This window comes from Oncorhynchus keta, chromosome 30 (assembly GCF_023373465.1).
Source record: "Oncorhynchus keta strain PuntledgeMale-10-30-2019 chromosome 30, Oket_V2, whole genome shotgun sequence".
Classification (NCBI taxonomy): domain Eukaryota; kingdom Metazoa; phylum Chordata; class Actinopteri; order Salmoniformes; family Salmonidae; genus Oncorhynchus; species Oncorhynchus keta.
Genome location: NC_068450.1, coordinates 43,416,056 through 43,428,127, shown reverse-complemented (window position 1 = coordinate 43,428,127; position 12,072 = coordinate 43,416,056). Strand labels below are relative to the sequence as shown.

The following is a 12,072-nucleotide window of genomic DNA, read 5'->3' as shown; positions in this document are numbered from 1 at the left end:
ATAAACATAGGGATTTTTTGGGGAGTAAAATTGCCATAATGGCTTTTCAAAAAGCCGAGGACGGCCTCAAACAAAGGGAGGTTGGAATGTTCAGCAGCTGCAGGTAAAAAGTGAGAAATTATAGGCCTGGCCACAACAACAACAAAAAAAGAAATTGCTGCAGGGCGTTATTAGAGTTGTCTACACTACCTCGCCGGAACCACGAGCTCACCGTATATCCTGCTTCAGGTGGAATCAGGAATGCACCATTAGTCCCATACCCCATACCTTTATATCCTGCTCAATGTTCTCAAAATGGGCGACTCAAATGAACTTAATTATTGGTACTTTGGTATTAGTTTTGAGTTAGTATTGAGCTGATGTAAAATTTAAAAAAAAAAAAAAAACCCTGAGATCCAACTGTGCTACGAACCTCTTGCATTATTGAAATCACATTCCCGGCCAAAATTCTATTTGATTTCTTTCAATCTTATTCACGATGTATAAGTCGTTTTACGAGCCGTGTTTTAGCAGGAGTTTTTCATATTGCTCAACGTGTCTTGATTTTGGTTTTTATGGGAATGGATGAAATTATTCATGATCATGTTAAAATATGTGCTTTGAAGACACAGACTTGAAGAAATGTACCTAATATAGTAGTGAGGGATCATTTTAGAGTCTAATTCCAAATGAGATTATTGACTGTGTGAATTTGTAGTGAATACACAGAACAAACACGGGTTTTCACAACATGCACACTCATGCATTTGCAGCCCATAGCATATGACAATTACGGATCACAACGGGTGACAGCGGAAAATATCAAATTGCCTAATCAAGACATACCTTTTGATAAGATGTGCTCGGCTGTTCACATAGCTGGAGTCGATATAATTATCCGTCTGTAAAAGAAGATTGGGGGAAGAGGGGGAAGAGGGGGAGGAAAGTAGAGAAAAAAAAACAGAAGAGATGCATTTAATTTCGTAGGGAAACAAATAATGTTACAACGGTAATTGCCTTTCAATAGAAATGTTATTTTACACAAAGTGAGCGAGCCTCAGCTTTCAAAGGTGGAAGCCATTCTCTTTCAAAGTACCTACACAGAGACAAGAAGAGAGAGAGGGCCGGCTAGGAGCTGAGAGAACTAAGGAGAGTGCTGCAGTGAGGAGAGACACTCCTCCATCCCTCCCTCAGTCCTCTCCATCCCTCCCTCAGTCCTCTCCATCCCTCCCTCAGTCCTCTCCATCCCTCCCTCAGTCCTCTCCATCCCTCCATCAGACCAAAGTCACAAAAACGTGATCATTAGGGATGACAGTGCATCATGCAGAGATAAAATGACGGAGGGAAGGAAGAAAAGTTTTCCTTTTTCTCCTCTCCAAATCTCTCTTTTCTCCTCAACCTTTTTGAGAAGATCTGAATCTATAAATTCGAAATAAATAAAAGTGTAAGAGGAGAAGAAGAAATTGAGTGCGTACCAGGGGGAATCTTAACTTTTAGCAATTGCAGATTAAAAGCAAGCATGGAGGAATCTGCATACGATGGATCTCTGACCCACATAGTTCAAATGCATTGTGCCTCAAAGGCATTGTGCATCATTCTTGGAGAGGGGTGTTATGACAGGGGAGAGAAGGTACATTGAGACGTCCCCTCGTGTCTGGTGAGCATCCACTCAGTCAAAGGCATCCTGTATTCAACATAAAAAAATAAAATCCCCCAACATTTATAGAAAGACTGTTATAGTATGTTAGACAGGAGAGTGACAGGGGAGAGAGGGGACATTGAACAGGTAGTCCCTTGTGCCTGGCCAACATCCACTCACGCCCAGATAACATGTCAAGAGGGTATCAAAGGCACTCTCAAAGGACTTCCCCAGCCTGCCCATGAAAACTCCATGATCCGACCCTTTCAACATACTTTGATGCAGGTGTTTTCCTGTGGGAAGAGGGAGAAAAGGACATCACTCCTTTTAAATTCCACTTTCATAGACTCATGATGTGCTATCTCAGATAAAGGATAAGGGATAGAGGGATAGTCAATGGCTCACATCCAATGAGGAAGTGTTTCCTCTGACAAAAGAGTCACCCCTATGATAAGAGACGTTAATGCAGGCGGTGGCACGAACTCACTGATTATCAAATGAGGGACAATATTTGCCAGCTCGGACCTGCTGTTCGGGGGAACGGGGAGCTGTGTGCGACGGTGAGGCAGTGAGGCAGGGTGACCAAATGCATTTGTATAAAAAAAATGTAGCTTGTTAACTGGCGATGGGGTTGGCTTTTTTGAAAAGTGAAACCCTTCCCCAATCCCCACCCTATTTTTTCCAACCTGTGTAGGTTGAGGCAGAAATCAAAATGCAAAAACCACAATATAAAAGTTAGAGAGAGATAGAGATATTGATGCTTTTTATTGAGACATCCTGACTTAAACACCCTATGAAACACCCCCCCCCCTCTCTCATTAAAAAGGCAAGTGTGTGTGAGAGAGAGGGGAAGGAGAGGCAGGAGACGGGAATGTAGATGCAACACTAGCCCTTGTGTTCTTGTATGTTGATGTGGATTTTAAAAGGCACTACACAAGAGCAAGGAGGTAGGCTGGTCTCAGAGCAAAATGTATTATATTTTACTCAAATCTGTTTTAGTAGTTCAATTAGTATGATACGTTAAGTTACATTATTTGACCTGTTTAGTATGACATATACAGTATTACATTTGACTCCTTTAGTATATGTTACATTTGGTATGTTTACATAAGACAGAGTTACTTTTTTGTAAGATATGGAAGCTCTGATATGGAAGCTCTGCTTCTAGCTCCTAAGCAACTTGGCAGTATTTCATTTTTTAATCAATTTCAGTTTTGCGTGAATGCTGCCATCAATCCACGGTTTCTGATTGGGGAAGGTTTTAATAGTCGCCGTGGGTACAACATCACCGATGCACTTGGTAATAAACTCGCTCACCGAATCAGCGTATACATCAATGTTGAAGAGACTTTAGCACGGGCGTTTCCTGTTTTAGTTTCTCTCTATAGGCTGGGAGCAACAAAATGGAGTCGTGGTCAGATTTGCTGAAAGGAGGGCGAGTGACGGCTTTGTATGCCTCGCGGAAGTTAGAGTAATAATGATACAGAATGGTACCAGCCTGGGTCGTGCATTCGATATGCTGATAAACTTTAGGGAGCCTTGTTTAATCCCCAGCTACAATAACTGCAGGCTCAAGATATGTGGTTTACGGTTTACATAGAGTCCAAGGAAGTTCTTTCAGGGCCTTCGAGGTGTCTGCTTTGGGGGGGGTATACACGACCGTGATTATAATCGAAGAGAATTATCTTGGTAGATAATGCGGTTGGCATTTGATTGTAAAGAATTCTAGGTCAGGTGAACAACATGACTTGAGTTCCTGTATGTTGTTATGATCACACCATGACTCATTAATCATAAGGCATACACCCCCGCCCTTCTTCTTACCAGAGAGATGTTTGTTTCTGTCGGCGCGATGTGTGAAGAAACCAGATGGCTGTACCAACTCTGATGACGTATCCCGAGTGAGCCATGTTTTCGTGAAACAGAGAATGTTGCAATCTCTGTTTCTCTGGAAGGCAACCCTTGCTTGGATTTTGTCTACCTTGTCAAGAGACTGGACATTGGCGAGTAGTATACTTGGGAGTGTACTTGGGAGAGGTATACTCCCAAGTAGGTATATATCTACGGTATATATCTACGGAGCCAGACCAGAAGACCGCTCCGACAGCTCCTTCTGAGGCGCCGTTGCTTTGGGTCGCCTGTTGGGATCCGATCCGTTGTCCTGTTTGGTGGACCAAACAGAGGATCCGCTTCGGGACAGTCGTATTCCTGGTCATAATGTTGGTAAGTTGACGTTGCTCTTATATCCAATAGTTCCTCCCGGCTGTATGTAATAAGACTTAAGATTTCCTGGGGTAACAGTGTAAGAAATAACAACATTAAAAAGCAAAATACTAGCCGGCTTCCACCCGGTTACGCAATCCTGTACCTTAGAGGCTGCTGCCCTATATACTGTACATAGACTTGGAATTCCTGGCCACTTTTAATAATGGAACTGTTGTCACTTTACTAATGTTTATACACTGTATTCTAGTCAATGCCACTCCGACATTGCTGAATCTAATATTTATGTATTTCTTAATTCCAATCTTTTACTTTTAGATTTGTGTGTAATGCTGTGAATTGTTAGATACTACTGCACTGCTGGAGGTAGGAACACAAGCATTTTGCTACACCCACAATGACATCTGTTAATTATGTGTATGTCACCAACAAACGTTTATTTGGATTTGATTTAGAGCAAAAGCGAAAGCAGGGTGGTTGGTCGCGAATGTCTAGCGAAAGGTTGTGTGTTTAAATCTCATCACAGACAACTTTAGCATCTTTGCAACCACTTACTTACATTACTTACATTTGAACTACTTTGAATGTTAGCTAAGCCATCCTCTTACCTTAACCCTAACATTAACTGCTGACCTACAAAAGCAGTCCAACGCAACAAAGCAGTCGAACATAGCATATCATACTAAATGGGTGACCGGGCTACCTGAAGCAGTCAAAAGTTACATCATAATAAGCGGGTGACCGGGCTACCTACAATGGCTTGCAAAAGTATTCACCCCCCTTGGCATTTTTCCCACTTTGTTGCGTTTTTTTTTGGGGGGGGGGGAGGGGTTGATTTACACAACATGCACTTTGAAGATTCAAAATATGTTTTATTGGGAAACAAAAATGATTGTTTTTTTTTTTATTAAAACGTGACCGCACATAACTATTCACCCTCCCAAAGTCAATACTTTGTAGAGCCACCTTTTGCAGCAATTACAGCTGCAAGTCTCTTGGGGTAGGTCTCTGTAAGCTTGGCACATCTAGCCACTGGGATGTTTGCCCATTCTTCAAGGCAAAACTTCTCCAGCTCCTTCAAGTTGGATGGGTTCCGCTGGTGTACAGCAATCTTTAAGTCATACTACAGATTCTCAATTGGATTGAGGTCTGGGCTTTGACTTGGCCATTCCAAGACATTTCAATGTTTCCCTTTAAACCACTTGAGTGTTGCTTTAGCAGTATGCTTAGGGTCATTGTCCTGCTGGAAGGTGAATCTCCGTCCCAGTCTCAAATCTCTGGAAGACTGAAACAGGTTTCCCTCAAGAATTTCCCTGTCTTTAGCGCCATCCATCATCCCTTCAATTCTGACCAGTTTCCCAGTCCCTGTCGATGTAAAACATCCCCACAGCATGATGCTGCCACCACCATGCTTCACTGTGGAGATGGTGTTCTCAGGGTGATGAAAGGTGTTGCGTTTGTGCCAGACATAGCGTTTTTCTTGATGGCCAAAAAGCTAAATTTTTGTGTCATCTGACCAGAGTACCTTCTTCAATATGTTTGGGGAGTCTCCCACATGCCTTTTGGCGAACACCGAACTTGTTCGCTTACTTTTTTCTTTAAGCAAACGCTTTTTTCTTGCCACTCTTCCGTAAAGCCCAGGTCTGTGGACTGTACAGCTTAAAGTGGTCCTATGGACAGATACTCCAATCTCTGTTGTAGGGCTTTGCAGCTGCTTCAGGGTTATCTTTGGTCTCTTTGTTGCCTTTCTGATTAATGCCCTCCTTGCCTGGTCCGTGAGTATTGGTGGGCTGCCCTCTCTTTGCAGGTTTGTTCTGGTGCCATATTCTCAATTTTATGGTGCTCTGTGGGATGTTCAAAGTTTCTGATTTTTTTTATAACCCAACCCTGATCTGTACTTCTCCACAACCTTGTCTCTGACCTGTTTGGAGAGCTCCTTGGTCTTCATGGTGCCGCTTAATTGGTGGTACCCCTTGCTTAGTGGTGTTGCAGATTCTGGGGCCGTTCAGAACAGGTGTGTATATATACTGAGATCATGTGACACTTAGAATGCACACACGTGGACTTTATTTAACTAATTATGTGACTTCTGAAGGTAATTGGTTGCACCAGATTTGATTTAGGGTCTTCATAGCAAAGGGGGTGAATACATATTGTTTTTTTTAAACAACTTTTTTGTTTTTCACTTCAATTTGGACTATTTTGTGCATGTCCGTTAATGAAATCTAAAGACAAATCCATTTAAATTACAGGATATAATGCAACAAAATATGAAAAACGCCAAGGGGGATGAATACTTTTGCAAGGCACTGTATTACATCGGTAGGCCTATGTAACATATCTTTCTAAATGAAGTGGTGTGGATTTTGGTCAAATATTATTAAGTTTTGCTTTGAGACCAGGTTGATGCGGACTTGATGTGGCCTTCCAGAGTCGTGTTTACCTCTGGAAAATAGCACCCTGGTATGGTCTTTGAAACAATGGAACAACATTTTAAAACAGTGAAATGCTTACTTACGGGTACTTTTTCAACTATCCAGAGTTAAAGGTAGAGTTAAAGTGACTAGGCAACATGATAGGTAGTACACAGTAGCAGCAGAGGGTAGCCATTTGATTAGCTATTTAGCAGTCTTGTTTTGCACTCTTAAGGCTTGGGGGTAGAAGCTGATTAGGGTCCTGTTGGTTTCAGAATTGGTACCGCTTGCTGTGCGGTAGCAGAGAGAACAGTCTATGGCTTGGGTGGGAAAAAGTCTTTGGTAATTGTTTCGGCCTTCATAGCATGGTTTAGAGGTCTTGGATGACAAGGAGCATGGGCCCAGGGATGTACTGGGTTGTACTCATCACCCTCTGTAGCGCTTTGTTGTCAGGTGCCAATTTTTGAGGATCTGAGGGGCCATGCCTCTCTTGAGGGAGAAGTGGTGCTGTCGTTCCCTCTTCACAACTGTGTGGGTGTGTGTGGAACATGTTATTAATTCCTTGGTGATGAACCAAAGATGAAACGCATGCCCCACCAAAGAACTTGAAACTCTTGACCCACTCCGCTACAGCCCCATGGATGTGGATTGGGGCATGCTCGCCACTCCGTTTCCTGTAGTCCACGATTAGTTTCTTTGTCTTGCTGTTGTTGAGGGAGATGTTGTTGTCCTGGCAGTGCCAGGTCTCTGACACTGCCAGGTCTCTGACCACTGTTGTGTCATCAGCAAACTTGATGATGGTATTGGAGTCTTGTGCGGTAGTCATGGGTAAACAGGGAGTATAGGAGGGGACTAAGCACACACCCCTGAGGGGCCTGTGTTGATGGACAGTGTGGCAGATGTGTTGATGCCTACCATCACCACCTGGAGCCGGCACATCAGGAGGTCCAAGATTCAGGACTTCCTGACGGGCTGCCCCCAGGCGGTGAGAGTAGCCCCTCATGGGTGTGTGCTTACTGTTTATTAATGCTAGGGAAATGCATGTCTGTGTTTGTTTTACTCTTTAGTAGACCTGCCATTTTCTCTCCTAGCTTCAAGGACAAACACAATGCGATCAAAAATATAATAATGTCATCAGCTTTAGCAATGTACTGTACTATAGGTTAAAGAAGTATTGTTAAAATATCACGTTCCCCCCAACAACTTACATACCAGCTATACTGCAATGGTTGAATGTCAACATTTTGACAAATTAAAATGAGACCAATATAAATCTGAGACGTAATTGTGGTTGAAATATCACGTTCCCCCCAGCAATATAAGTAACAGTTGTTATTGTGGTTGAAATATGGTGTTTCCTCCACCCCCTCTGTCCAGTAGACTAGGCCTGCCAAAATACCTCAATCACTGACCAAATAAGGCCATTGTTTGTCGTCTCACCTCCACACCGGCTAATTACATCCGTAACAAGATAATATTGTAATTAGCGACGACGGCGGGGCAGGCGGCCTCCTGATTGCATCGTCATCTCACAAATTTCAATCTTAATTCATTAAACCTTAACTCATTGTTATCAAGGAGATCATTTGTAAAAAGCTATTTTAATTAACATTTTATTAGCCGCCCTTAACTCATCTGTAATTATTGTTGATAGTTATTTTGTGGTTGGATGTGTATGCACTGTACAAATACATATATTGTATCGTGTGGTTTTACTTGGTGGAGCGTGCCACCTGTGCTCCACTTTGGTCCCAGTGAGCACTCATTATAATGCCTGGATCACAGGATTTCCATCTAGCCCAGGCATTCAGTGAGAGGCTAATGAAAGTGCATGGCGGGAGTAGCAAGGGGAAAACTTAATATACATTTCCTGATGAATCTCACTTTGGCTCAAGCCCTGTAATTGGTTTGGAATAGTAAGCTCAGCATTGAGTGTCGTCAGTCCCCCTGGGAGTAGCGATGGTGGGAGGGATGATGCTTAGGCACTATACTGGTTTAGTAGTCTACACACTGGGATACGTCATCAGGACTGCATTTCCCCAAATGCACTGCTCCATATTCACCACAGGTAATCCTATTGTAATCCCTTCAAGACACCCTAATGCCCCCTTATATTCTTGGTTTTGTGCCCTTATAATGGTTTGAACTACCATTCAACCGTTCAGTAGAGTAGCTTCAATGGACCTGTGCTCCGCCAAGGGACTCTAGTCATCAGTAAAATCAGAGCAGCAATAAAGCGAGCACATTTTCTCTATTATCACATAGTCAATGGCAATGAGCAAACACAAATCAGAAAAGGGGACAAACTTGCCTACTGCGTTCATGAGGAGGCACTCTGGAGAGGGCTTTTCTGAGGGAGAATATGTCCAGATAAATTGGCAGGGCGGCTTCCTGTAAAGAAATGCCCTCCGCCCCCCGCCCGCCTTTATCTATCTGACCAACTTTAAAAAGCGGAGGAGGAAATGTCGATATTTCTTGCGCTGAGATCGAGTTTCAGGCCGATGGAGGACGAGGAGAGACTTTCTTAACTATCGCTAGGCCACTGCAAATGGCTACTTAATCAAGTTGGACAATGTGTTGTTGTGATCTGAGTGGCCCCAGTTTGACAGCCAGAGTCACTCTATCCCTATAATTATTGTTCCGTTTCATCTGGAGAAGAGGAGGAGAGGAGGAGAGGAGGATTAAAGCGTTTGGGGGAGTAAAAAAAGAAGATGGGTCGAAGGAAAGTGGTGAACGAGGGAGGGTACAAGGGAGGGGGAGATAGGTGAGACTTCTCTTTCTACTCATCCTCTAGCCCCAGCCCTAAGGCCTCCCCTTTCCTCTTCTCTCTTCCTCCCTCTTTTTCTCCCATGAAAGGGGCACTAGTGGGATCCTCCTCGGTGACACTCTTTCTGCCGCAGCAGAGAGAGGAAAAGCAATCTTCTCGCTTAGTCTCTGCCATGAGATTTGATTTACCTTCCTACCTAGCGTGACAATAGGTATTCATTGTATATGGGAGTGGAGAGGGGCACCCAGTGTGTGATTGTTTGTGTGTGTGTAGGAGAGGACGGGTTGGGAGCAGACACAAGCACCAGGCAAGTTCTGGAGTTGTCGGGAAAATATAAGAAAAAAAGGAGAAGAAAATATTGACACAAAGTCACAATTTTGGTTTCTTTAAAAAAAATCTCCGCCGTGGCCTGATATATCAACCAATACAAATCAACTTGCATTTACAGAGGAGGGATGCAAAAAAGTAATTGACTAATTGAAGCGGTACGCTTAAAACTCAAATGATTAATTATCGTGCCCGTGTCCTTGTTTTCAGTTTCCAAAGATAAAACTCCTATAAGTTTGCCGTTTTAAATAATTTAAGATGAGCGGAACACTTCATTTAAATGACTAAAACCTCCCACAAATGTAGTTGGAATGGAAGAAGTGAGTTAGTGGTGGTAGACAAAAACGTGTTTGGAAAAATAAGCACTGGGGAAAAAACAAGGTCTGGAAAGAGGAACTCAATGCCCGTCGTGGATGCAGGCCTCTAATCATGTTAAGTTGTTCTGCAGAAACACTCAGCCGAGGCTGTATCAATTAAGTCAGCCACACAGCCTCTGGCTGCACCCTTCCCTCTGTAGGCTACTAAATATGAAAATAGTCCACAATATCATCAACATAGAAAAAACACAAAGTCCCACGATTAAAACAGACTGTATTTTCATGCCTGATTTGGTCTTTCACACTCTCAGTCTGCAGTCTTGAGTCATCTTATAGCGTGGCTTACTCATACGGTCCCTCGAGTCCTGGGAAGGAAATGTTACCCATAATGAGCCATGTTGTTTCTATACTCTTCCCCAGGAAGGGGTCAGATATTAGGGCTCAGTGAGCGAGAGGGAGGGAAGGGGGGGGGGCAGCAGAGGGAAGGCTTAGTGTCTGAAGAAGCATCTGTTTACTCACGTATGTATTCCTCCTTGTATAATGCTTCAGTGAAGCTGCAGAGGAGATACTGTGTGTGTGTGTGTGTGTGTGTGTGTGTGTGTGTGTGTGTGTGTGTGTGTGTGTGTGTGTGTGTGTGTGTGTGTGTGTGTGTGTGTGTGTGTGTGTGTGTGTGTGTGTGTGTGTGTGTGTGTGTGTGTGTGTGGCCTATCATCCCACACCCCGCTCTTGCACATTCCGATCGCGAATAGAAACGCTCACCCATAAGCCTCTCACACTCTCTCTGTCACGCACATCTTTCTCTCTTTCCAAAAAATGCTGCTCTGACAAACTCTGATTTGCATGCCTGTGCTGGTGCCCCCGCCACAACTGCTACTGCTAACACGGCCGCCACACCAGACCTGCCACTGTATAACCCACTTCTCTAACCAGCTCGGCTTCGCGCTGTGTGGCACTACCCATGACAGCACACCAGATCAGCACAGTACCTGCTAGGAGTGAGATTTATGCAGCATTTACCAACGGGGGAGACAATATCCCCACATTCACCACTCTCCTCTCCTATTTCCCAACACACACACACACACACCTATAGAATGTCCTATAGATCCTCTACATCTGCTAGATTATAGATGTCCCTTTTCCCAGCCAGGAGGCTCAACCAGTAAAAAGGGGTGAAAAAGCGCCCAAGGTACCACACCCATGGAACTAGTGGATGAGATTACACATTCCATTTCTGGAGCCCTCCCCACGATGAATACGAGGGAGTTGTTACCATTTAATATCAATGGGCACCCTGCAAACTCTAATTACGGCCGATCCGTGGGCACGTGCAAAGTTCCCGGCATCATTTCACTTTATCACCTGTCAATTCAGCCCCCAATTTGGAATCAAACTTATTATGAAAGTGAGTGACTTTTTGCGAGTAGTGAATGTAGTAACGGCGTTCTGAAAGCAGAGCTAAGAAATGCATTTTCCCCATTCTTTGTGTCTGCAGGCACTGTGGTAGTGCTACTATGTTCACACAGAGGATGTGTCCCAAATGGCACTCTATTCCCTATATAGTGCACTACTTTTGACCTGGGCCCATAGGGCTCTGGCCATAAGTAATGTACTATGCAGGGTATAGGTTGCCATTTGGGTCACAAGCACAGATACATTAATAGCAGACAGAGTGAATCAAACGCGATCACACCACTGCCCTTGACCACGTGTTGGTGTCGTCGGCATTGTTTGAACCCGACTATACAACCCGTCCGCCGAGGGAGGAAACACAATGAAACAGTATATGTCAACACAATGCTCCTACTTCCTGAATCTAGTCTTTCTCTCGTTCAGTCTCTTTCTCTCCGTCTTCCCGTGTGAAACGGAACAAACATTTGCCCATTCTGTTCAGAAACAATTGCCATCTGCTTGTTTTAATAAACTGAGGAAAAGAAAAGACAACGGTGTGTGGATACTTTTTGAGTACTTTTTTCCTGCCTTGGCATCTGTAGTTACAAAGAGTGAGAGGAGGAGGCTCTCGTGCCCTTGAGTTTTGAACCAGCAATAATGTAATAGCCTCAATAGCCAATCCCAGGCTATAACATCCCAGTCAGGCCCTTATAGGCATCATCTCCTTCGGCTCCGTTTGTGTGCGAGTGAGTGGAGATGTGATTAATTATACATACATTAATAGCAACAGCATTCATAATTCATGAGGTCGTCAAACGTTAACGCTACTTTCCCTCCTTTTCCGTGTGATTCAAATATTCTAAATAATAGGCCCACGTCGAGATGTCTGTTGCTGCATTCTGGAGGACGGGGCTGAGAGCGTTGGTTTTAGCCTGGTCTTGTTGTTGTTGTCTTACTAGAGAGGAGCATTGTTCAAGCCCACCACTCCCGTTTCTAAAGTGTCAGTCAGAGAGA

General features: G+C 43.8%; 1 protein-coding gene and 1 long non-coding RNA gene across 9 annotated transcripts in view; one reads left to right on the top strand and one right to left on the bottom strand.

Moving 5' to 3' along the window:
* Positions 1–12,072, bottom strand: part of LOC118363646 (protocadherin-19-like) — an 84,918-nt gene that overhangs the window by 39,110 nt on the left and 33,736 nt on the right. For 7 of the 8 annotated variants that reach the window (XM_035744714.2, XM_035744719.2, XM_035744716.2 and 4 more), the window contains exon 3: positions 826–881. The exons of the other annotated variant lie outside the window; for it this stretch is intronic. In XM_035744714.2, the coding sequence (XP_035600607.1) occupies positions 826–881 (56 nt within the window). The remainder of the gene's footprint in view (positions 1–825; positions 882–12,072) is intronic. 8 annotated transcript variants of the gene reach the window in all.
* The window catches only part of LOC127914010 (uncharacterized), a 34,623-nt gene continuing 25,028 nt past the window's right edge, over positions 2,478–12,072 (top strand). The window contains exons 1-2 of the long non-coding RNA XR_008087595.1: positions 2,478–2,565; positions 3,446–3,841. This is a non-coding gene — a long non-coding RNA (uncharacterized LOC127914010). The remainder of the gene's footprint in view (positions 2,566–3,445; positions 3,842–12,072) is intronic.